The 22,397-nt window shown below is 46.7% G+C and overlaps 1 protein-coding gene across 2 annotated transcripts in view; it reads left to right on the top strand.

Moving 5' to 3' along the window:
- Positions 1 to 22,397, top strand: part of FTCDNL1 (formiminotransferase cyclodeaminase N-terminal like) — a 93,115-nt gene that overhangs the window by 29,875 nt on the left and 40,843 nt on the right. The window contains exon 3 of one of the 2 annotated variants that reach the window (XM_082261940.1): positions 15,775 to 15,870. The exons of the other annotated variant lie outside the window; for it this stretch is intronic. Within the exon in view, the coding sequence (XP_082118066.1) occupies positions 15,775 to 15,870 (96 nt within the window). The remainder of the gene's footprint in view (positions 1 to 15,774; positions 15,871 to 22,397) is intronic. 2 annotated transcript variants of the gene reach the window in all.

Raw genomic sequence — 22,397 nt, 5'->3', positions numbered from 1 at the left:
TGTGTATACTTTATGTAATAAGGCAATAGGGCAGTCTCCTTGTACATTTATTGAAAGTAAAAAAAAAAACTAAAATGTACCCCCCCCCCCCCCAAGAAAAAAAAATTACTATATTGTTAAAAGTATTGGGACACCTGCCTTTACACGCACATAAACTTTAATGGCATCCCAGTCTTATGGCCGGAATACACGATAAGAAAATCGGCCGAAAATTTCCGTTCAGCGAAGGATCGACCGATATTCTACACGTTAATGCCCAGCCATCAGTGACCGATATCGATATTGTGAACGAAAAATCCCGTTTGAAAATATGAAAAATTCTTTAGTCTCGTTTGCGAACGAACGATATTCTATACGTTGGTGTTAAGGTCGTTCATTTAAAATCTGTAGAACATCATCACGCATGCACTGTTTCGATGGTCGGCGGTCAAACGGTCGGGCGATATTCGGCCTGTGTATGTTTGCAACGTTTTCGACTAAGGAACACTTTTTCATAAGTCGGTGGTCGAATGATCGGGCGATATTCGGCCCGTGTATTCCAGCCATTAGTCCATAGGGTTCATTATTGAGTTGGCCTTTGCAGCTATAACAGCTTCAACTTTTCTGGGAAGGCTGTCCACAAGGTTTAGGAGTGTGTCAATGGGAATGTTCAGAAGCGCATTTGTGAGGTCAGGCACTGATGTTGGAAAGAAGGCCTGGCTCGCAGTCTCTGCTCTTATTCATCCCAAAGGTGTTCTATCAGGTTGAGGTCAGGATTCCGTGCAGGCCAGTCAAGTTCCTCCACCCCAAACTCGCTCATCCATGCTTAATATAGTGTATATACACTGCTCAAAAAAAAGTTAAAGGAACACTTTTAATCAGAGCATAGCATTAAGTCAAATAAACTCCTGGGATATTGATCTTGACATTTAAGTAGCAGACGGGGCTGTTAATCAATTTCAGCTGCTTTGGTTTTGATGACGTTAACAACAAGTGCACTAGATGGGCAACAATGAGATGACTTCCAAAACAGGAATGGTGGTACAGGTGGAGGCCACTGACTTTTTTTTTTCCCTACTCATCTTTTCTGACTGTTTTTTACTTTTTTTCACTACTGGTAACATGAGGCGAGACCTGGACCCTATAGAGGTTGCACAGGCAGTCCAACTCCTCCAGGAAGGCACATCAATACATGCCATTGCCAGAAGGTTTGCTGTGTCTCCCAGAGCATGAAGGAGATTACAGGCAGTTACTCTAGGACAGGGTTTCTCAACCAGTTTGCCGCGGCACACAGGGGTGCCGTGAAGAGTCCCCAGGTGTGCCTCGGCAAAATGACCCCAATTTGCAGCAATCTTATCTTATCAAAAAAAAGTTTTCCTTGCAGCAATCTTATAAAAAAAAGTTTTCCATTTCGCTATGCCAGAAGGGACGGCTAAATTCCCTTCCCGCTGCCACATGCGCTCGGGAAGCTGTGCGGGCCTCCCGACCGCGTCGTGCCAACTGATGACGGGAGGATCGGCATACAAAGTGCTTGCTGGGAGGTGAGAGCCGCAGGTCCCGGGAGCTGCTGCTGGCTGGCACACTTTTCGAGTTACAGCAGAGTGTGTGAGAAGAGGAATAACAGGGAGGAGGCTCTTCACTGACTACTCTGGCTTCGTGAGTTACATGAAGTTACACGGATTGATATATGACTGTCATTAACCACTTGCCGACTGCCGCCCGACTATATACGGCGGCAGTCAGCCCCTCACAGGCAAAGTGACGTAGGGGTACTTCACTAGCCTGTGAGGCTCTGGGGAGCGTGCGCGTGCCGCCGGATGCCGATCGTCCGTTACACCGGCCTAATGTAAACAAAGCCGCCTGTCATTCTCCCCTGTGTAAGAATAGTGATCATACGGTTCTGCTATGTAGGACCGTTGATCACTGTTCTTACACCTCAAGCCACAACCAATCACAGTTAGAAGCACGCCCCTAGGGACACACTTAACCCCTCCCTCTCAAAAAAGTTAACCCCTTCACTGCCAGTGTCATTTTTACAGTAACGGTGCATATTGTGACAGGAAGTCAGGTAAATCTAGGAATGTAGTCACCGGCAGGAGATACATTTCCACCTGATTTAGAAAGTTCACTAATTACTATAGGGTGTTGGCTACAGAGCTAGCCAGTAGGAAGTTGAACAGACCTCAGCTGTTCAGAATGAGGAAATGAAGGCCTCTATAATTTGTCCAAAGGAAGTCCTATTGATTGCTGCCTCCTGTCGCCGTGTGGGCTGGGAGAGGAGGACAGACATACGTGTGCCTCCCAACGCCGTGTGGGCATGGGAGAAGGACTGCTGCCTCCGGAAGCTGTCTCCTGAAGCCATGTGGGCTGGGAGAAGGAGGACAGTCAGATGTGTGCCTCCCGACAAGCTGGTGAGCATGGGAGAAGACCCCCTGAAGTGATGTGCGCTAAGGAGGGTAAATAAGTGTGAAGACTACTCGAAGTGAGGTCTTGGATCGTCTCAAGGTGAGAAGAGAAACTATTTCTATGTGGAAAGAAATAAATGCACTGCTTGCTATGTGGAGAGACAAGCAAATGAACTGTGTTCAATGTGAAGAGTGTGAAGAGACAAAGGGACATGTTCCATATGAAGAGGAAAAGGGACATGTTAAATGAACTGTGTGCTGTGTGAAGAGATAAAACATGGAATATTGAGAGTCTGCTGTATGACCAGCCAAGTCTGCCCAACAGTAGGTTGGGGACAGACTTCATTAGATAGGTTCCAGTGTGTGAGAAGGTAGCCGCCCACAGTGGCAAGGATTTATTTTGTTTTATTTTATTTTGGCTGTTTTGAGGCTTGCAATTGTGTGAAGTAAATTGCATGAATAAAACGAAGTGTTGTTTGCAACCACTGCTCGGCTATCTCTCTGTGAAAACGCACCCCCAAAGGGGTCATCCACGCCTACCACCGAGCTAATCCCTCACAATATGTATAGCAAACCCCAAAAGTGTCAAAAATGTCATTCAAGGGTCCCATCTGTCTGCCGCAATGTCACAGTCCCGCAAAAAAAAATCGCAGATCGCCGCCATTACGCGTTAAAAAAAAAAACAACAAAAATGACAAAAATCTTTCCCTTAGTTAGTAAACGCAATAAATTTTGCGCAAACCAATCAAAATGCGCATTTTGTGATTTTTTTTTTTTTACCAAAAATATGTAGCATAAAACAAATTGGCCTAAAATGTTAAAAAATTTTGATTTTTACATTTTTTTTGGGGAATTTCATATAAAAAAATGTGAAAAATATTGTTATTTTTGCAAAATTGACGCTCTTTTTTTGTTTATAGCGCATGATCAAAAAATCGCACAGGTGATCAAATACCACCAAAAGAAAGCTCTGTTTGTAGGAAAAAAAGGACGTCAAATTCGTTTAGGTACAGCGTTGCACGACTGCGCAATTGTCCAATAAAATCACGCAGTGCCGAATCGCAAAATAGGCCCTGATCAGGAAGGGCGTAAAATCTTCCGAGGCTTAAGTGGTTAACTTTACCTGGTATTGCTTTCAGCATTTATTTATTTTTTAAGTAATATAAATATACATAAGATATGTGGGTTTTAAATACTGTATTATTTATAATGGAAACTGCACTTTTTTTATGTTGTACTTCGCTTGCACATCTGCTTCAGTTTGGCTGCAGTGCAGGTGCAAGCGGAATACAACAAAAAAAGACGTGCAGTTTCCATTAACAATAATACAGTATTTAAAACCAACATATCTTATGTATATTTATATTACATAAAAAAAAAAAATGGTGATTACTTTTAAAAGCAAAAAAAAAAACAATCACCAATTTTTTTTTTTTGTATGTAATATTTATACATAAGATATGTGGGATTTAAATACTGTATGATTGTTAATGGAAACTGCACGTCTTTTTTTTATGTTGTATTCCGCTTGCACATCTACTTCAGTTTGGCTGCAGCGCAGAATACCCGCGTTTTTCATGTGCGTTACCTGTGGCTTCTCATAAACTTCTACTATGTCCTAAATTTTTGGTGCATTTTCTGAAAACACACCAAAAATCAGGGACATAATAGAAATCTATAGGAAACCACAGGAAACGCACATAAAAACCGCAGGTATCCTGCGCTACACCTGCGCTGCGGCCAAACTGAAGCAAAGGTGCAAGTGGAATACAACATAAAAAAAGAAGTGCAGTTTTCATTAACAATAATATAGAGTGGTTGGGTGGATCGTCCGAGGCTCAAGTATCCCATTGACGTAAGTAACAATTAAATTTTTTTTACATTTTTTGGTTGGTGTGCCTCGAGATTTTGCCAGATTGTAAAGGGTGCCTTGGTTGAAAAACAGCTCTAGGAGAGCTGAACAGGGCTGTAGAAGAGTCTTAACCCATCAGCAGGACCGGTATCTGCTCCTTTTTGCAAGGAGGAACAGGATGCGCACTGCCAGAGCCCTACAAAATGACCTCCAGCAGGCCACTGGTGTGAATGTCTCTGACAAAACAATCCGAAAAAGACTTCATGAAGGAGGCCTGAGGGCCTGACTTCCTCTAGTGGGCCCTGTGCTCACTGCCCGGCACTGTGGAGCTTGATTGGCATTTGCCATTGAACACCAGAATTGGCAGGTCCGCCACTGGCGCCCTGTGCTTTTCACAGATGAGACAGGTTCACCCTGAGCCCATGTGCCATATGTGAAAGGGTCTAGAGTAGCTGTGGAGAATGTTATGCTGCCTGCAACATTGTTCAGCATGACCGGTCTGGTGGTGGGTCAGTGATGGTCTTAGGAGGCATATCCATGGAGGGACTCACAGACCTCTTCAGGCTAGACAATGGCACCCTGACTGCCATTAGGTATCCTTAGACCCATTGTCAGACTCTATGCTGGTGCAGTCCTGGGTTCCTCCTGGTGGACAACAATGCCTCGTGTGGTGAAAGTATGCAGCCACTCCCTGGAGGATGAAGGAATTGATACCATTGAATGCCCCCACATGCTCGTGTGGCCCAAATCCACTGAAACACCTCTGGGACATTATGTTTCGGTCCATCCGATGCCGCCAGGTTGCACCTCAGTCTGTTCAGGAGCTCAGTAATGCCCTGGTCTAGATCTGGGAGGAAATACCGCAGGACACCATCTGTCGCCTCATTAGGAGCATGCCCCGACATTATCAGGCATGCATCCAAGCACGTGGGGGCCATACAAACTACTGAGTACCAGTTTGAGTTGCTGCAATGAAAGTTCAGCAAAATTGATTTTTTTTTTAAAGGTATTTTCAGCAAAATGGATTAGCCTGCTGCATCATTTTTTCACTCATTTTTGTGGTGTCTTTGAATTCAGCTCTCCGTAGGTTGATAATTTTAATTTCCATCAAACGATGTGGCATCCTAACATGTTACCCAGTCCATATCAGTATAGATATCCAGCATGATATCTTTCCCCATTGAGATCTGATGTGTTTTCAAAGTGTTCCTTTAATTTTTTTGATCAGTGTACTTTCCTATTAATTCACTAACACTAGCAGCGTAAGGATTAAAAATAGTCAATGTTAATTGAAAGAGTGAAGTTCCTCTTTTTATATATATATATATATATATATATAAGATATGCTAAATTCACTTTAAATCTATGTTCTAATATTGTAAATCTAGCTGGTAGTCACCATTTCACATATGTTTACTCAACTAACCTACTGACTATACTGCAAACTGTGACTGCTTGGCAGTGGCACATATTTCTGCCTCTGATCAACTCGCCATAGTTTTCATTACACTTTTCAGTTTACTTAACACAACTTTGCTGCCAGGCAAATCAGTGGAGGCCAATCTTTTATTTTCTTGACTCCTTAGTTGTTTTATAGGATTAGGTTATCAGCCTAGTGATTAAGCGATTGCACCCTGCAATCTGCCAGCTGTGTGCTGCTGGGATACCCCGAGCCTTGGAGAAACACTTCTTAGTCTTATTAGAAGCTGCAGTTCAAGTGAAATTACAGCTATTATACTCTATTACGCAGACAAAACAATTTGCTTCTGCAAAGGATCATGCTGACAGCAAATTTCTCCTGCGTTTGTTAGTGTTCTTTTTCTTTTTCCTTGATGGAGCTTTAACAAATTGTCAGAAAATGTTTTTCTTTCTTATCTATTAAGAGACACAGGAATTTTGAGACTTTTGAGTTATACTGCCGCCTACAAGAGAATTAGACAGTGACAAACAGAGAAATTGTGCGCCAGCCCAGAGTAACCCCTCCTACTCCCAGCATGCCTTAGTTTTTTCCTTGTGTCTTAGGGTGATAGACATCTTTTCTCTGCTCTGCTGAGAAATATATTAACTTTTTTTTTAACCAAGATCCCTACTACATTGCTCTGGCTGGTTTCTGTTTGCAGCTATCTGGATCAACCTTTCCTCATCCTAAGTGCCAGTCCTGCACCGCCCTGGTCTGGATATTGCAGGCTAGTCTGAAATGTGAGCTTTGGGCACTGGGCTCTGAATTGTGGCACTCTTCATATGTGCTTGTACTGCTAAAAGTTAGTCATAAACAACATTTCAGATCCAGGGCCTGGGATGCTTCATAAATTACCTTGTCTCTAAAGAGTCACTTTGCAAGTTTACCATGTGGGCTAAGCACCAGGAGGTACTTTGCTACTAGGACTGCTGGGCACTGTTAAATTTCCCGCTTTCTGTCACCACTGAAGGGGTTAACATTGAAATATTGAGCGTTGAAGTCATCCACTGGGTGGAATGTTGTGTGCTCATGCTCTGTGCTTTCTTCCCACCATTTATCGCTGAGGAAGAATCTTGCTACCGTTGCTCCTGGTTACAATAGACACATGAAACTCTCCATGGTTTATCCCTGTTGCCTGCCTACAGTGATTTAAAGTGGTTGCATTCTATTCATGAAGGTAAAAAACCTTCTGTGTACAGCAGCCCCCACAGCGCTCCCTAATAATACCTGTGTCCTATATTGATCCAGCGATGTGCATGGGAGCAGCAGCTTTTCTGGGTCTCTTCCTCCTCATTGGCTGAGACAGCAGTGGGAGCCATTGGCTCCCACTACTGTCAATCACAGTTAGTGAGCCAATGAGGAGCGAGCTGGGGCAGGGCCGAGCCACGCTCTGTGTATGAATAGACACACAGAGCACCGGCTCAGGAACAAGCCTGCTTGGGTGCCCCCATAGCAAGCTGCTGGCTCAGCAAAAGGGAGGGGCCAGGACCACCAGCGAGGGACCCAAAAAGAGGAAGATCGCAACTGCTCTGTGCAAAACCACTGCACAGAGCAGGTAAGGTATGACATGTTTGTTATTTAAAAATAAAAATAAAATCTGCCTTCAATATCACTTTAAGCAGCCAGGTTACTAACCCTAGCCGTATGCCCTAAACTTGGTTGCCTTCTACAAAATTTCTGATTCTAGACATGAAGGGGGCCAGTTCTTCTGTACCGGACGGCTCTAGCTCACACTCCAATGTTTCTGGTTCTGTCTGCAGTAAGCCCCTCGAGGTACCTGACACTGACTGCTTGGAATTTTGCCCTCCTGTTAGAGTCATGCCATCCTTGGAGTGCTCTTTAGCTCTGTCGGACCTGGCCACTCCCTCTGCTCTATCCAGGGAGGATCTTTGCAGTCATGCAGGACTTCATGGGCTAAATTGAACTGATGATTGCTGATTTTGACCACAGAAGCCATAAGAGTGCAAATGCCCACCCCTGCAGGATCTTAATCTGATCTTCCTGTGGCATTTGCGGCCTCTGAGTTTTCAACTTCTGAGGATATGATCGCGAGCCTCTCAGATCTTTGATGGATGAACCTATATCTGAGGAGTCATAGTCGTCTGTCTTTACTCCCAAACTAAAAGAGATAATTTCAGCTCTTTTTGATGTGGTAAAAAAAAACTTAAAACTTGTGAAATAGCCCATAGCCTCTATCGGTGCTTTCCTCAGTCTAGGCCCCTTTTAGGCTTCTAAGTCAACAAAATCTGTCCAGTGGACCCACTATTCTCAGTTCTCCTTTATGGACACTTTAAAAACCCAAACAAGCTCTTTGTACCTCCAAAGCGTACTTACCATCTTAAGCAAAAAAAGCCTAAAGCCTTGTACACGCTGTGACAGGAAGTCAGCTAAATCTGGGAATGTAGTCACAGGAAGGAGATACATTTCCACCTGATTGAGAAGTCCATTAATTAATTTAGGGTGTTGGCTACAGAGCTAGCCAGCAGGAAGTTGAAAGGCCTTCACCTGTTCAGAATGAGGGAGTTAAGGCTCTATAATTTGTTCAGAGAAAGTCCTATTGTTTGCTGCCTCCAGAAGCTGTGTCCTGAAGCCATGTGGGCTGGGAGCAGGAGGACAGTCAGCGTGTGCCTCCCGACAGGATGTGTGGGCCTGGGAGAAGACCCCCCCGGAGTGATGTGTGCCCGGGACGGTAACCAAGGGTGAATACGTCTCAAAGGTGAGAAGACGAACTGTTGATGTGAAAGAAACAAAGGACTGTGTTGCCCTGTGAAGCTATTATAAAAGGACTATTGAGTGTCCGCTGGAGGACAAGGAAGTCTGCCCGACGGTAGGTTGGAGACAGACACCTAGGCAGGTTCCAGTTGTGAGAAGGTAGCCGCCCACAGAGGCAAGGATTTATTTTCTGTTTTATTTTATTTTGGATGTTTTGCTGCATACAGCCTGGTGAAGAAAACACTATTTAATAAACCACACTGTTTGTTTGCAAGCACTTGTCGGCTATTTCTCTGTGAAAACGCACCCCCCAAGGGGTCATCCACACCCGCCACCGAGCTAATCCCTCACATATGGTGGAGGTATGCAGTGGGCATAAGCAGAGATCCCTGCAAGGAAGTGCAAATGTTTGATGAACTTTATCTGGTGCATGAGATTGCACAATCTATGTGTGCAGGAGAGAAGATCCTGACAGAAAAAAAAAAAGTGTTTTAAAGAGACAGCGGTCTCAAAATTATTTGATGAACTTTGTTGTGTCTGGTGCAAGTGACTGCACAAACTGTGTGCGCAGGAAAAGAGATCCTGCAAGAGAGAGAAAAACTACATGTGTTAAAGAGACAGTGGTCTGAAAAATTTTTGCTGGACTGTGAAAAATTTGTTTGTGGAGTTATTGAAGATGGGGCGTTCAAAACGCCTGAAGAATGCAAAGATAGATGAAATGAGAGACCGGATTCTATGGATGGAGGGGATGTTGCCGTCTGAACCAGCCCCATCCATGCCTAAAGAGAGTCTACTAAAGAGGAAGGTTGTTGTCCCTAGCAACACTGATGAAACCGCTATGGAGACGCAGTGTGCTCAGATGAAAAGTAAACTCAAAATGGAGGAGATGTTGAAACATCTGATTATATCAAATGCAGCTCAACAGCAAGCAAATGCAGCTCAACAGCAGGCAAATGCGGATTTTCAGCAGAGCTTTGCAGCTCAACAAAAGGCTCATCAAGAGAGCATGGCAGGCTGGAAACAGAGACGCCAGCAGCCAATGGAGGCCATCGGTTTGGAGGAAACCGAGTATGTGTGCAGGGCTGAGTTGGATGCCTTGCAACGGAAAATGGAAGAAAAGGAACAAGCCTTGGAATTGCTTAAAATGGAGCATAGAAACTTGCAGGAAATGAATGAACTACTCAAGTCTCATGTGTTACAGTGGGAAGAATCCACTGCTCTTCTTTTGGTCGAGTTGCAAAAATGTCAAGACACTATAAAGGAGAAAGATACCATCCTCATGGAAAAGGAAATTGAAATTCAGACTTTGCAGAAGCAAAGTATGGCTGATATGTTGGAGTTGCGTAATCAGCTGGAAAAAAGTCTTCAGTCTTTGGGAGCTACAAAAATAGACCTGCAGGAGTCGCAGGAACAGAATGTTGCTCTGGAAGCGACATTGTCTCTCAGCGACAAAGAGAAAAGTGAAAGAGAGGCTAAATTACTGAGTACTGTGTATGAGCTCACTACTTTAAGCAATGTGGTAGATGAATGGCGTGCGGACTGTGAAAGTTGGAAAGGGGAAGCCCAACGTGTCCAGCAGCAGTTAAAGGAGAAAGAAGCCTGTGTGGCAGAATTACATTCTTATTCCCAGATGCTAGCCAATGAGGTGAAGGCTCTTATGCAGGGAAAAGAAGATTGTGAACATAAGAGGGAAAAAGTAGAGGCACAGCTTCTGGAATCGCAAGTCAAGGTGTCAGAAGGTGACCGATTGTGTGCTAAGCTGTCAGAGAAGGCAAACCGACTGCAGGTTGAGTTGGACAATGTTACAAATCAGCTTTCTCAAGCAGACAGCAAATCTAGAGAAATTGCGGAAGATTTTTCTATCTTGGAATCGCAGCTGCAAGACACGCAGGAACTCTTACAGGAAGAGAGGTGTAAAAGGCTGAGTTTTAGCACAAAGCTCAAACAAATGGAAGATGAGAAAAATGGCTTCCTGGAACAATTAAAAGAGGAGGCGGAAGCAAAGAAAAACCTATCAGAGCAAGTCGCAACATTGCAAGCTCAGATAGCAGATATGAAAAAACGCATGGAAGAAAGCGTCGGTTCATTAGAGTGTGTTGAAGATGTGAAAAAGAAGTTTGATCAGATGCTTGGTGAAGAGAAGAATGTGTCTGCAAAATATGCAGAAGAACGCGCACGTGCAGAAACGGAGGTGCGTGATAACGAGAGCAAAGCCCTGTTCTTGGCTCGCTCTTTGGAGGAAGCTCTAGAGTCCAAGGCTGAACTAGAAAGAGTTAACAAGCAGCTATGTACAGAGATGGAACATGTGGTCAGCTACAAGGATGAGGTTGAGAAAAGCGTTCAGGAGCTAGAAAAGTCTAAACGAGCCTTAGAACAGCAAGTAGAAGAGATGAAGATTCCGTTGCAGGAACTGGAAGAGGAATTCCAGGCAACAGAGGATCTGTCCCAAAGAGGGGATAGTGTGCCTGATGCAGTTTTTAAAAGGATCAGTGTTTTGGGGTCTGTCCTGAGTGAGCCTCAGAAATGTGATGACACGTGGCTTGAATCACCCCTTTGGAATAAACCGTTCCTTCAAAAACTTCAAGCATTGGAAAATGTATCATTAGAGCTTCAGCAAACAAAGGAGCTGAGTAAGAAATGTGGTGATTTCTCAGTTCAGGCTGAAAACCTAGTGGAGAAAACTAAGGCTGTTGGTGAAAACGTGAAGCCAATGAATAAGTGCCTTTCAGGGAGTGTTTCCAAAATGGAACTGGTGAAAGACGGGTGGCAGAAGTTTGATCGTGATCTTGAGATGCATTCCATGTGGAATTCAGATAGAGAAAAAGAACTAGGTGACCTTGAGCGGTCAAATAGTTCAGCAGAAAGTGCATTGAAGAAACCTGTAAAAGAATGTGTTGCAGTTCCATGCTTCTTCACTGATGCAGAGAGGAGGTCTATAATGGATACCACCCAGATCGCTGGGTTCAACTGTGTTGTTGCCTTTGACCCCTATGTTGGTGGAAGGAAAGTTGATGATGTTCTGGTTGGCTTCTTCTGTGAAGAGTTTGGCAAGAAATATAAACTGAATATCAAATCAAATAGTAGGCCTTTACTGCGACTCGCTCAGGAGGGCGAAAAGTTTAAGAAGTTGATGAGTGCAAATGCTTCAGATCTGCCTATGAATATGAAATGTTTGGTGAATGATATTGATATCTCTGGGAAAAGGAACAGGGGTCACTTTGAAGAAATGTGTGACAGCCTGTTGTCTCAATTGGAAAATCCTCTGCACAGCATCTTAGAGCAAGCAAAGCTCAAGAAGGAAGATCATTCCCTTTTACAACAAAAAGTCAATGATTGTGTACAGCTGTATGGAGAGGCAACTCAAGTCACAGAGGGATGTCAAGAGTCCCTACTTGGAACAAAGCTTAGTGAAGCAAAGGTTCTCAAAGTTTTGTGGAAAACATTTATGGATTGCAGAGAGAGGCGTCTTAAGAATGTTGAAGACATTAAGACTAGCCCAATTGAGTTGCCTATGGATCACGGTCCTCCATGGTGGATTGGACAGACGGTTATGAGGGACAAGCTGTCTGACATTTATGAGAAAGCTGTCAATGAAGATGACAGAAACGAGAAGGAGCAAAATGATGCCAAAAATGCAGTTGAAGAATGTGTATATGAGATGAGAGACAAACTGTGTGGCATTTATGAGAAATCCGTCAATGAAGATGACAAAACAGTTTCATCCGGAAGCTTGAGGATAATAGGAGGCTTATCAGTGAGTCAGCAGTGCCTGACACATGCGTGCCTGGAAATATGTGTCCCAACCCTAGGGTTGAAACAAGAGGGGGGGGTATGTGACAGGAAGTCAGCTAAATCTGGGAATGTAGTCACAGGAAGGAGATACATTTCCACCTGATTGAGAAGTCCATTAATTAATTTAGGGTGTTGGCTACAGAGCTAGCCAGCAGGAAGTTGAAAGGCCTTCACCTGTTCAGAATGAGGGAGTTAAGGCTCTATAATTTGTTCAGAGAAAGTCCTATTGTTTGCTGCCTCCAGAAGCTGTGTCCTGAAGCCATGTGGGCTGGGAGCAGGAGGACAGTCAGCGTGTGCCTCCCGACAGGATGTGTGGGCCTGGGAGAAGACCCCCCGGAGTGATGTGTGCCCGGGACGGTAACCAAGGGTGAATACGTCTCAAAGGTGAGAAGACGAACTGTTGATGTGAAAGAAACAAAGGACTGTGTTGCCCTGTGAAGCTATTATAAAAGGACTATTGAGTGTCCGCTGGAGGACAAGGAAGTCTGCCCGACGGTAGGTTGGAGACAGACACCTAGGCAGGTTCCAGTTGTGAGAAGGTAGCCGCCCACAGAGGCAAGGATTTATTTTCTGTTTTATTTTATTTTGGATGTTTTGCTGCATACAGCCTGGTGAAGAAAACACTATTTAATAAACCACACTGTTTGTTTGCAAGCACTTGTCGGCTACCTCTCTGGGAAAACGCACCCCCCAAGGGGTCATCCACACCCGCCACCGAGCTAATCCCTCACAACGCGCAACGATTGTTGGCCGACCGATCGGCCATCTTTTGTCCAGTGTTGTTGTGTTGGTTGAAATGTGCTCTAGACTGCACAATAATTTTATCGGCCAACAAAAACCAACTTCAGAAGTGATGTCATGTGCTGGTTAACTTTCCGAGTATTTTTTCTTCTCTGAGCATGCCCAGTCTTGCTCATCTGATTTTTGTCGGCCGTTCTGTTGACGGCCAACAAAAATTTTATAGCATGCACACCAGATTTTGTTTGGCCGAAAAGTCGCACTCGGTTGTCGGAAGCATCATACTAACAAGCCGACAATCGGCCGATCGGACGTTGGCCGAAAATTCACGGCCAACAATCGGTGCGTGTGTACAAGGCTTAAGGCTTTGTCTGAAATGACTCACCCCTCAATGGAGGACAAGAAGAGTTGTTACTCCACGGCCTCAACCTTTAAAAAAAAATACATCTCTGCCACCTAGTCCGTCCTCAAGACCTTAACTTCTAAGCCCCCCGAAACCCTCAGATAAATCTTTTTCAGCATGAGGGGGCAGCCCCGCTTTCCAAAGTAGGGGGACAACTGTTAGCCTTTGCGGACACTTTGACAACCAACATCTCAGATAAATGGATGCTGGAAGTGGTTTCAAGGGGCTAAAAGCTAGACCTTTGCTCCCAGTTATCTCGTTGGTACATTACTTCCAACTGTCCAGCCAGGAGTTAGATAGCAGGTAAAACAGTTCAGATGTGCTGATTGTGCACAGTTCAGCAACAAGAGCACATACCTTGAGCACGACTGTAAACAGGGCAGGCTGGCTAGTACTTGTGGTAAAACGCTGCAGACGTAGTTGGAACAGCAAGAGACTGGTGTAGCAGGTGCTGTTCAGGACAACCAAGTTGTAGTGATGAGATTGGTAACACTGAAGGTTCTGCAAAAGAGTAGTCAACACAAGCTGGGTCACACATGTTTAGATCAGAGTTCAAATAAGTACCGTGATGAGTCAGTAGCAAGGAATAGTAAGGTCAGAACAAGCTGGGTCATACACAAGTAGATTGGATAAGCTATTAGATGGGTCAAGCAGGAGCACACAAAGGTAGCTATGATTTCTTTAGCACTGGTGGTGTGTTGACCGAGGTGTTTTAAAGGTAAACAGTGATGAGCTGGCCAATCACCATTGCTTTCCAGGAAAGGACTGTCTCAGGTGAGTTTTCCTCAGTCCTAAAGGAACAGCTTGAATCCTGGTACTGACAAAAACTTGCCTTTGTCACTGCACATTTTATCACATATCCATGTATCCAATAGTTGGTCTTCTGGAACAGGACATTATTGCCCCAGTCTCTGTCACATAACAATTTCAGGGGTTCTACTTCAGCCTGTTCACAGTTCTCAAACCAACAGTGGGCATTCCCCTCATCATGGATCTCAAGGCCCCAGAAAATTACCATGAAATCCACTAAGGCTGTCAAAGCCTCTCTTCTTGTAGACATCAAGGATGCATACTTATATGTCCCAATTTTTTGTAGTGCATCAGCAATTCCCTTCACTTTGCTGTCGGTCCTATGCGCTTCGAGTTTTTGGCCCTGCCATTCAGTCTATATTCTGCCTCCCAGGTATTTTCCAAGATGTGGCTCCTGTGCTAGCTTTACTATGCTCCCTGGGCATCTCCACTGTAGGATATCGAGACAACCTCCTGCTGAGGAAACATTTTTCACAGGTTCTGGAAGACAATGTAGCCCTGACTGTTCAGAGCCTGTAGAGGTTTGACTGGGTTGTGAATCTTCAGAAGTCAGAACCTGAACCAGCTCATTGCTAGGAATATCTGGGTCCTTTACTAGACACAGTTCAAGTGAGAGTTTTTCTCCCCCAGGAAAAATGTCAAACTGTCTGCTTTCAGACTCTGACTATTCAGTCGAGTAGCCACCAGATTCTTTGCTTCTGCATGAAAGTCCTTGAGATGATAGCTTTCTTTATTGCAGCCCCATTTTCTTAGTTCCACTCCATATCCCTACAACAATCCTTTCCAATCCTTTGGAAAATCTTAGGGACGGAGGTTAGCCTGGGGCGGAGTCTTGGGCACCTTGTTGGTGCAGGGGTTTTGGACATTAAAGGAATCTAGTTTCCGGATCAACATTCTGGAACTTCGAGCAGTCTGGTTGACCTTGCAATGGAGGGACATCCAATCTGGATTTAGGTGCACAATGCCATGGATGTGGCATACATTAATTATCATGGAGGAACCAGAAGTCTTAGGTTGACAAGAGAGCTGAAGTTGATCATGTTGTGGGCAGAGCTTCACATTCCAGTCTTGTCCGCCCAGGTATGGACAGTTAGCAGGTCGACTTTCTCCCCCAACAGCGCCTGGTCCTGGCAGAATTATCCTTACACCCAGAGGTGCTCCAGGACCTGTGTCACAGGTAGGGGATGCCGAATGTGGACCTCCAGGTTCAATAACAAACTGGACAGGTTGAAGAGGACCTGTACAGTGGAAGCTGTTCCCACAAAAAGAAAACAAGGCGCTGAAATAGTTATCAATAATGCCTCTTTTCCTTATTACAGCTATGCCTTGTTCCCAGTTGTGTCTCTGTGTGGAAGTGTTGATCATGGTGGGTTGTTTCTCTCGATGACTGACAGGGTAGTGAACAAGCTGCAGGAAAGGTGAACAAGCACAGATCGACAGAATGAATGAAGCAGGGAGATTTTTGCACTGCAGCTCATTAGGTACAGATTTCTTTTCAGTAACCTCTCAGTGGTTTTTAACTCAACATTTTAACCTACATATTTTGAAATCCCCTACTAAAGACAGCACACAAAATTAACATTTGTTCCTTTAAATTTAAAAGTAATTTATTTTCTTTTCACAGGTCAGAAACATCCAGATACATCTGTTCTGAATGTGTTCTCTGATTATGATTACAATAGGTCAGTGATTACAATTGCTTCTACCAGAGAACAAATAGGTGAGTGCGATACATGTATTTTATTTTATTATATAATTAATCAATAAAAACAAATAATAACCACATCATTATCTCAGTCCGATCCTCCAACTTGGTTTATGTGGCTAAAAGTTAATTTAAAAGTTAATTTAAAAGTTAATTTGGTTAAAAGTTAATTTTTCCAATGATCCTCCAACTTGGTTTATGTGGCTAAAAGTTAATTTAAAAGTTAATTTGGTTAAAAGTTAATTTTTCCAATTTTACTCTAACCTGCAGATAACACAGCTTCTCTTTTGGAAAGGTTAGATGGGCATAATGAAGAATGTCCTTTCTAGTACTGCACTATTGTGACCTGTGATTTTGTTTCCCAGCGTGGGTCTTAAAAAATTGTGGACCATTAGCAATTACAGTAGCTGCAAAAATGTTTTAACATATTTAATCTACCAGAGGTACATGCTTTAGCGGCCATACCTCCCAACTTTTGAATAAGGCCCCTTTGACACAGGCGGACCATTCAGATCCGCCTGTTCGTTCTTTTGGCGGATCTGAATGGTCCCCCCATGCATTCCTATGGGGAGACATGCCCGCTGACATCCGACCCGATCCATCAAATATGGACGGATGGAAACCCTATTTTCCATCTGTCCAGCAGATCGGATGGGATCGGATGAGAACGGGCCGATGGTCCGTTCCCATCCGATTTCCCCCATAGAGATGCACGGGGAACTGCCAGCTGTGTTTCCGCACACAGCGCGGAGACACAGCTGTCATCTTTCTGCTCAGCGGGGGATTGGCGGATCAATCCCCCGCTGAGAAAAGCAAAGTCTGTTTGACGGACTACAAGTATGAAAGAGCCCTTATAAAGAGGCAGAATGTGATGCATTTAGCATACCACAGAAAAAAGTGAAACCAGTGAAAAGTGGGTGTGGTCACATAGTTGTGGTTTCCAGATATTCATGCAACGGCTTTGATAAGAATCCTACCTGGCCCTGGAAGATGTATTATATAAAGGTCAGAAACTGCCCCAAGAAGGTATTGCTCATTCATAAAATAATTTACAAATTTTTAGCTAGCTACAACATTTCTTTTTTTGTCCAGCAACCCAGCAGCTCTTGCAGAGAATGCAGTGATAAACACCAACAAATGTACAACATAGTGTCTATCAGGACTCAGAAGTACAGTGCCCTGAAAAAGTATTCATGTCCCTTGAATTTTTCCACATTTTGTCAGGTTACAACCAAAAACAAAAATTTATTTTATTGGGATTTTATGTGATAGACCAACACAAAGTGGCAAATAATTATGAAGTGGAAGGAAAATATATAAATATTTTTTTCCTTGGTCTTTTTCTCCGCTTACCAGGGCCGTCGGTAGCGGGGAAAACGATACACTCTCCTGATGGGCAGGAAGTCAAGTCACTTCTTGCCGGAGCAACGTCAAGCATCACTTCTACCCAATCGCCCCAAAGGGCCAAATTTTATTTATTTTAACCACTTTACGTCTAGCCATCCAGACCTACGTCGGCTGACTTTGCGTGGTTGTACCGGGGTGATGCCTCTAGCTAGAGGCATCATCCGGGTACCGTTTTTTAGAGCCGGGCTTTCCGGCGGTAATGACCGATGATCGGGAGCCGCTCAATCGTTACCCCGGCGAGCGGGAGGGGACATTCCCCCCCGCCTCCCGCTGCCTTCCGCGCTTTGCCCAGGTCTCCTGTCCCACAGGGAGTCCCGATCAAAGCAAGAAGCGGCTTCGATCGGGTCTCCGATGATGTAACCCGGAGGCGGCATCCATGAATTCACATCCGTGTTACTCTGCTGCTAAAGGCGGCAGATTCAAAAAGTGACAGTATTCAAAAATGCCGTTTTCTCTTACGTCCTCCGACAGTCGCCGCCCCTTCCCAATTCTTCACCAATGGGGTATTGACCTTTGCTCCGCAGGAGTAGCTAGGCAACAAGAATTGTTAATACAAAGCTTTTAACATAGACACACCCCTAGGGGCTGTCCCCTCAGTCAATACCTCCCTGCACCAGCATTCCCAACTCAGTTTGTCTTTGCCTAGCTTAGGGGTAGCTGGCTATCCTGTGCTGGGGCTCAGTCTCAGCCTTCTACCCTTTCTTTGATTTTATTTCGAGTTTTTTTTTTCTCTTTTCCTTGCTAGCTGTTATTTTGTCAGCCTTAGTTTAGGGATCTTCTGATGAAGAATCATCATGCGGAGCTGGGTCTCGGACTGGCCGCCCTGCATCCCAGGGCTGATAGCCAGATAGATCCCCAGCCTGCCATCGAGCGTTCAGCTTAGGTTTTACCCTGGCACATTGAACGACCCATCCCTGTTCGCTGCAGGGATGCTGCCTGTGAGGTGGCTACCTCACTGGACGCCATGACTGCGGTCCACAAGCGTCCTGGCTGCGGCACTCCCTGTCTGCCCTGATAGCGGTTTGTCGCTGGAGACGGCTCCCCACGCCATCTGGTAGGGTAAGCACCTTCTGTGTGGGGACCTTCTGTATGGGTGTCAGTCTGTGGCTGTGTATACCCTCCATGTCTGTGTAACTGCGGGCTCCCTGTCAGATCCCTGTGTGGCTGCATGCCTGTGGGCTGCGAGGGGGGGGTCATCCTGCTCTGCTGTTTTATTATGCTCTGGGTGCAGTTTGAGTGCAGACATGTGTGTGTGCGGTGATCGCTGCGGCGATCCGCCATTTTATTTGACTGTATACTGTGACCGGCCCAGTCTCTATGCAGCGGCGTGTTTTGGCGCCATTCGCCGCCATTTTGGCGGGCGATACTGTCCATGCACGTGGCGGCGGCATTTTATTGTAGCCTTTTTCCTCTGCCGAGCGGCCATTTTGCTGGAGCCTTCCATAGGCTATATCTATCAGTCAGCATTGCATCACTTCCTCTTTCCCCGGGAACAGCGATCGGTGGCAGCAGTCTGGTGTGCTCTCTCCAGGTTTTTACCTGTCTGTCCTGTCATTCCTTGCTCAGTGTTTGTCTATCCCTGCGGGGTCAGTGCATACAGCAGTGTGCGGTGGGCTGTGCTCGCCGTGGTTTTAAAGGGCCAGTACCTTTATTGCTTTTCTGTACTGGGGCATGGATTCTCAGGATAGCAAGTTTCCTCCCGCCCTGGTGGGGGACCAGGGGGCTGCTGCACCCTCCGAGGGGGCCGATCTGACCACTGTAGTGGCTTCCTTGGTGTCTCAGGTGCAGATGCTGCTGGCTGAACGATCCGCAAAAAGGGCCAGGTTATCCATTTCCTCTGATTTAGAGGGCGATATGGCTGCTGGGGCTGGCGTGCCCTTCTCAGGGTCCCGCTCATCTTTGGACATTGCGGGGTCTGAGGGAGAGCCTGAGGTGCAGGGGGTTGATGTTTCTCCCCCTGGCTCGCCTGAAGAGCTTGCACTCATGAATGAGCTGATTGCCTCCATAAAGGACACCTTGCACTTGGAGGATGAGCCTACTCCTCCTGCTAGGATGTCTGCTTTCGGAACACAGAGGGCTCGCAAATCAGCGCAGGTTTTTCCCTGCCCTGCTGAATTTCACCATACGGTTAATGACCAGTGGCGCAATTTAAAGAAGCCTTTTACTGTGCCAAATAAGTTTAAATTGCTTTATCCGTTTGCGTTTGCCACCGACGAGCGTTGGTGTGTGGCGCCTCCGGTGGATCACGCGGTAGCCGTTTTGAACAAAGCTACTGCGGTGCCCTCCGAGGATACCCCGGTTTTCCGGGACCCTACGGACAGGATAATAGAGTCTCTTGCCCGTCATGTCTATATGGTGGCTGGTTCTATGCTGAAGCCTATTTTTGCTTCCATTATGGCGGCGCAGGCTGTTGCTGATTGGATCAAGATGCTCAGGCGCACCTTGGCGGCTGATTCCGCTCCGCCTACCACGTTGGCTATGGTGGACCAGATCCATCAGGGTGTCATGTACTTGTGTGATGCGGACTTGAATTTAGCTCCCTTGGCTGCACGCCTGTCCAGCGTGGCCGTACTGAACCGTCGTCTGATTTGGCTGAATAATTGGTCGGTCGACCAATCATCTCGCAAGACGCTGGCGGATTTTCCCTACGCGGGGTCTTGCCTTTTTGGCGAGACTTTGGATACCCTGATAAAAGGGGTTACGGGGGGCAAGAGTACTCTCCTGCCCCAGTCTTTCAAGCATAAGTCTTTCCGTGGCAAGCGGAATTCCTCGTTTAGGCCCTCTCAGGGGTCCTTTCATGCCTTTCGGTCGCAGTCCAAGGGCAAGCCCTTCAAAGGCCAAGGCTCCCAAAAGAAGCCGTGGGCAGGGAAGCAGAAGTCCGGCCAGTCCGGTTCGACTTCCAATACCACTTCCGCCTGAAGGGGCGCCCTCACCCGTTTCTGGGGTGGGGGGACGTCTGCGCGGTTTCCTACAACCTTGGCTGGCCCACGTTCGGGACAGGTGGGTTCAGGAAATCGTTCGATCTGGTTACAAGATCGAGTTTCTCTCTCGGCCGGCGGGCAGATTTTTTCCCTCAAATCTTCAGCTGTCTCCGGAGCGCTTGCAGGATTTGCACCTGGAGGTGTGGGACCTGCGGGCCCAGGGGGTGGTGGTCCCGGTGCCTCATCGGGACAGATTTCAGGGGTTTTACTCCAATCTGTTCACTGTGCCCAGAAAGGAGGGCAAGGTGCGTCCGATTCTGGACTTAAAAGCTCTGAACCGCTTTGTGCGGGTTCGCAAGTTTCGCATGGAATCCCTGCGCTCAGTGGTGGCTGCCCTGAGTCCGGGGGAATTCATGGCCTCCATCGACCTGAAGGATGCGTACCTACACATCCCCATTTTCGAGGGTCACCAGATGTACCTTCGATTCGCCATTGCGGAGGATCATTACCAATTTGTGGCGTTACCTTTCGGTCTCGCTTCGGCTCCGCGGGTTTTTACCAAAGTGCTGGCGCCGGTTCTGGCCCTGTTGCGAGCACAGGACATTGCTGTCTTGGGGTATCTGGACGATATCCTGATACGGTCAAACGCCAGTCAGACACTGGTGGCCGACCTGTCCACCACGATGCAGACTCTGCAGGAGTTTGGTTGGACCATAAACATTCCGAAGTCGACTCTGTGTCCTTCGGTTCGCCTTCCCTACCTGGGAATGATTCTGGACTCTGTCCAAGCGCAGGTCTTCCTGCCGGAGGACAAGCTTCGGACTCTTCAGGACGAGGTCAGGTCCCTCAGGGACAACCGACCCTCGTCTCTCCGGACATGCATGAGATGTCTAGGTCTAATGGTTTCGTCTTTCGAGGCGATCCCTTTTGCCCAGTTTCACACGCGGGGTCTCCAGGCGGAGATTCTGACCGAGTGGGACGGGCGGCCGCAATCCCTGGATCTGCGGATCTCATTGAGCCAAGACACCAGAAGGGGTCTTCTGTGGGGGCTCCAGTCCCCGGCGGTGTCGGGGGGCAAGTCTTTTCGTCCATTGTCGTGGACGGTGCTCACCACGGATGCCAGCCTGTCGGGATGGGGTGGTGTTCTGGGCGTTCTGTCCGCCCAGGGAACTTGGTCGGAGGAGGAGTCCTCCCTCCCGATCAACATTCTGGAATTAAGAGCAATAAAGCTTTGCCTTCTGCGATGGACGGACCGGCTTCGGGGCCGTCCGGTTCGGGTTCAGACAGACAATGCCACCGCGGTGGCTTACAGCAACCACCAAGGGGGCACCAGGAGTGTCCGTGCGGCTCGGGAAGTAGCCGACATTCTGTCTTGGGCTGAGACACACGTCCCGGCGATTACGGCAGTTCACATACCGGGGGTGGAGAACTGGCAGGCGGATTATCTGAGTCGCCAGACCCTGGACCAGGGAGAATTGTCTCTCCACCCGGATGTCTTCCAGATGTTGTGCGCGAAGTGGGGTTCCCCAGATGTGGACCTGTTCGCGTCTCGTCTGAACAACAAGGTGGAAAGGTTCGTGGCAAGGACGCGCGATCCTCGGGCAGACGCCTCAGACGCGTTAGTGGCGCCCTGGCATCAGTATCGTCTGATGTATGCCTTTCCACCGATTCAGCTGCTGTCCAGGCTTCTTCGCAGGTTAGCCTCGGAACCGCACACGGTGATTCTGGTAGCGCCGGACTGGCCTCGCCTGTCCTTGGTTCGCAGATCTCGTAAATCTGGCAGTCAACGCTCTGTGGCGTCTACCACTTCGGGAAGATCTCCTGTCTCAAGGGCCGATATTCCGTCGCTGGCTTTAACGGCCTGGCTGTTGAAAGCCAGGTCCTGAAGGATAGGGGTCTCTCCCCTGAGGTCATTCCTACTTTTACCAAGGCCAGAAAAGCCTCTTCGGGTAAAATTTACTACCGTACTTAGAAAGCATACTTTGCCTGGTGTGAGTCCAGGGGGTTTTCCCCCTCGCTCATACTCGGTGTCGAGAGTGTTGGCTTTCCTCCAAACTGGAGTGGACCAACGTTTGGCGCTGGCCACAATTAAGGGTCAGATTTCTGCGCTGGCCGTTCTCTTTCAACGCCCTGTGGCGTCTAATTCATTGGTTAGCACCTTTGTTCAGGGGGTGCGACACTTGACCCCTCCTAGGAGGGACCCTATACCTCCAT

Source organism: Pelophylax lessonae (genome assembly GCF_965119305.1).
Source record: "Pelophylax lessonae genome assembly, chromosome: 6".
NCBI lineage: Eukaryota > Metazoa > Chordata > Amphibia > Anura > Ranidae > Pelophylax > Pelophylax lessonae.
Note: the sequence above shows the minus strand (reverse complement) of the source record. Positions and strands in the feature narration are given on the sequence as shown.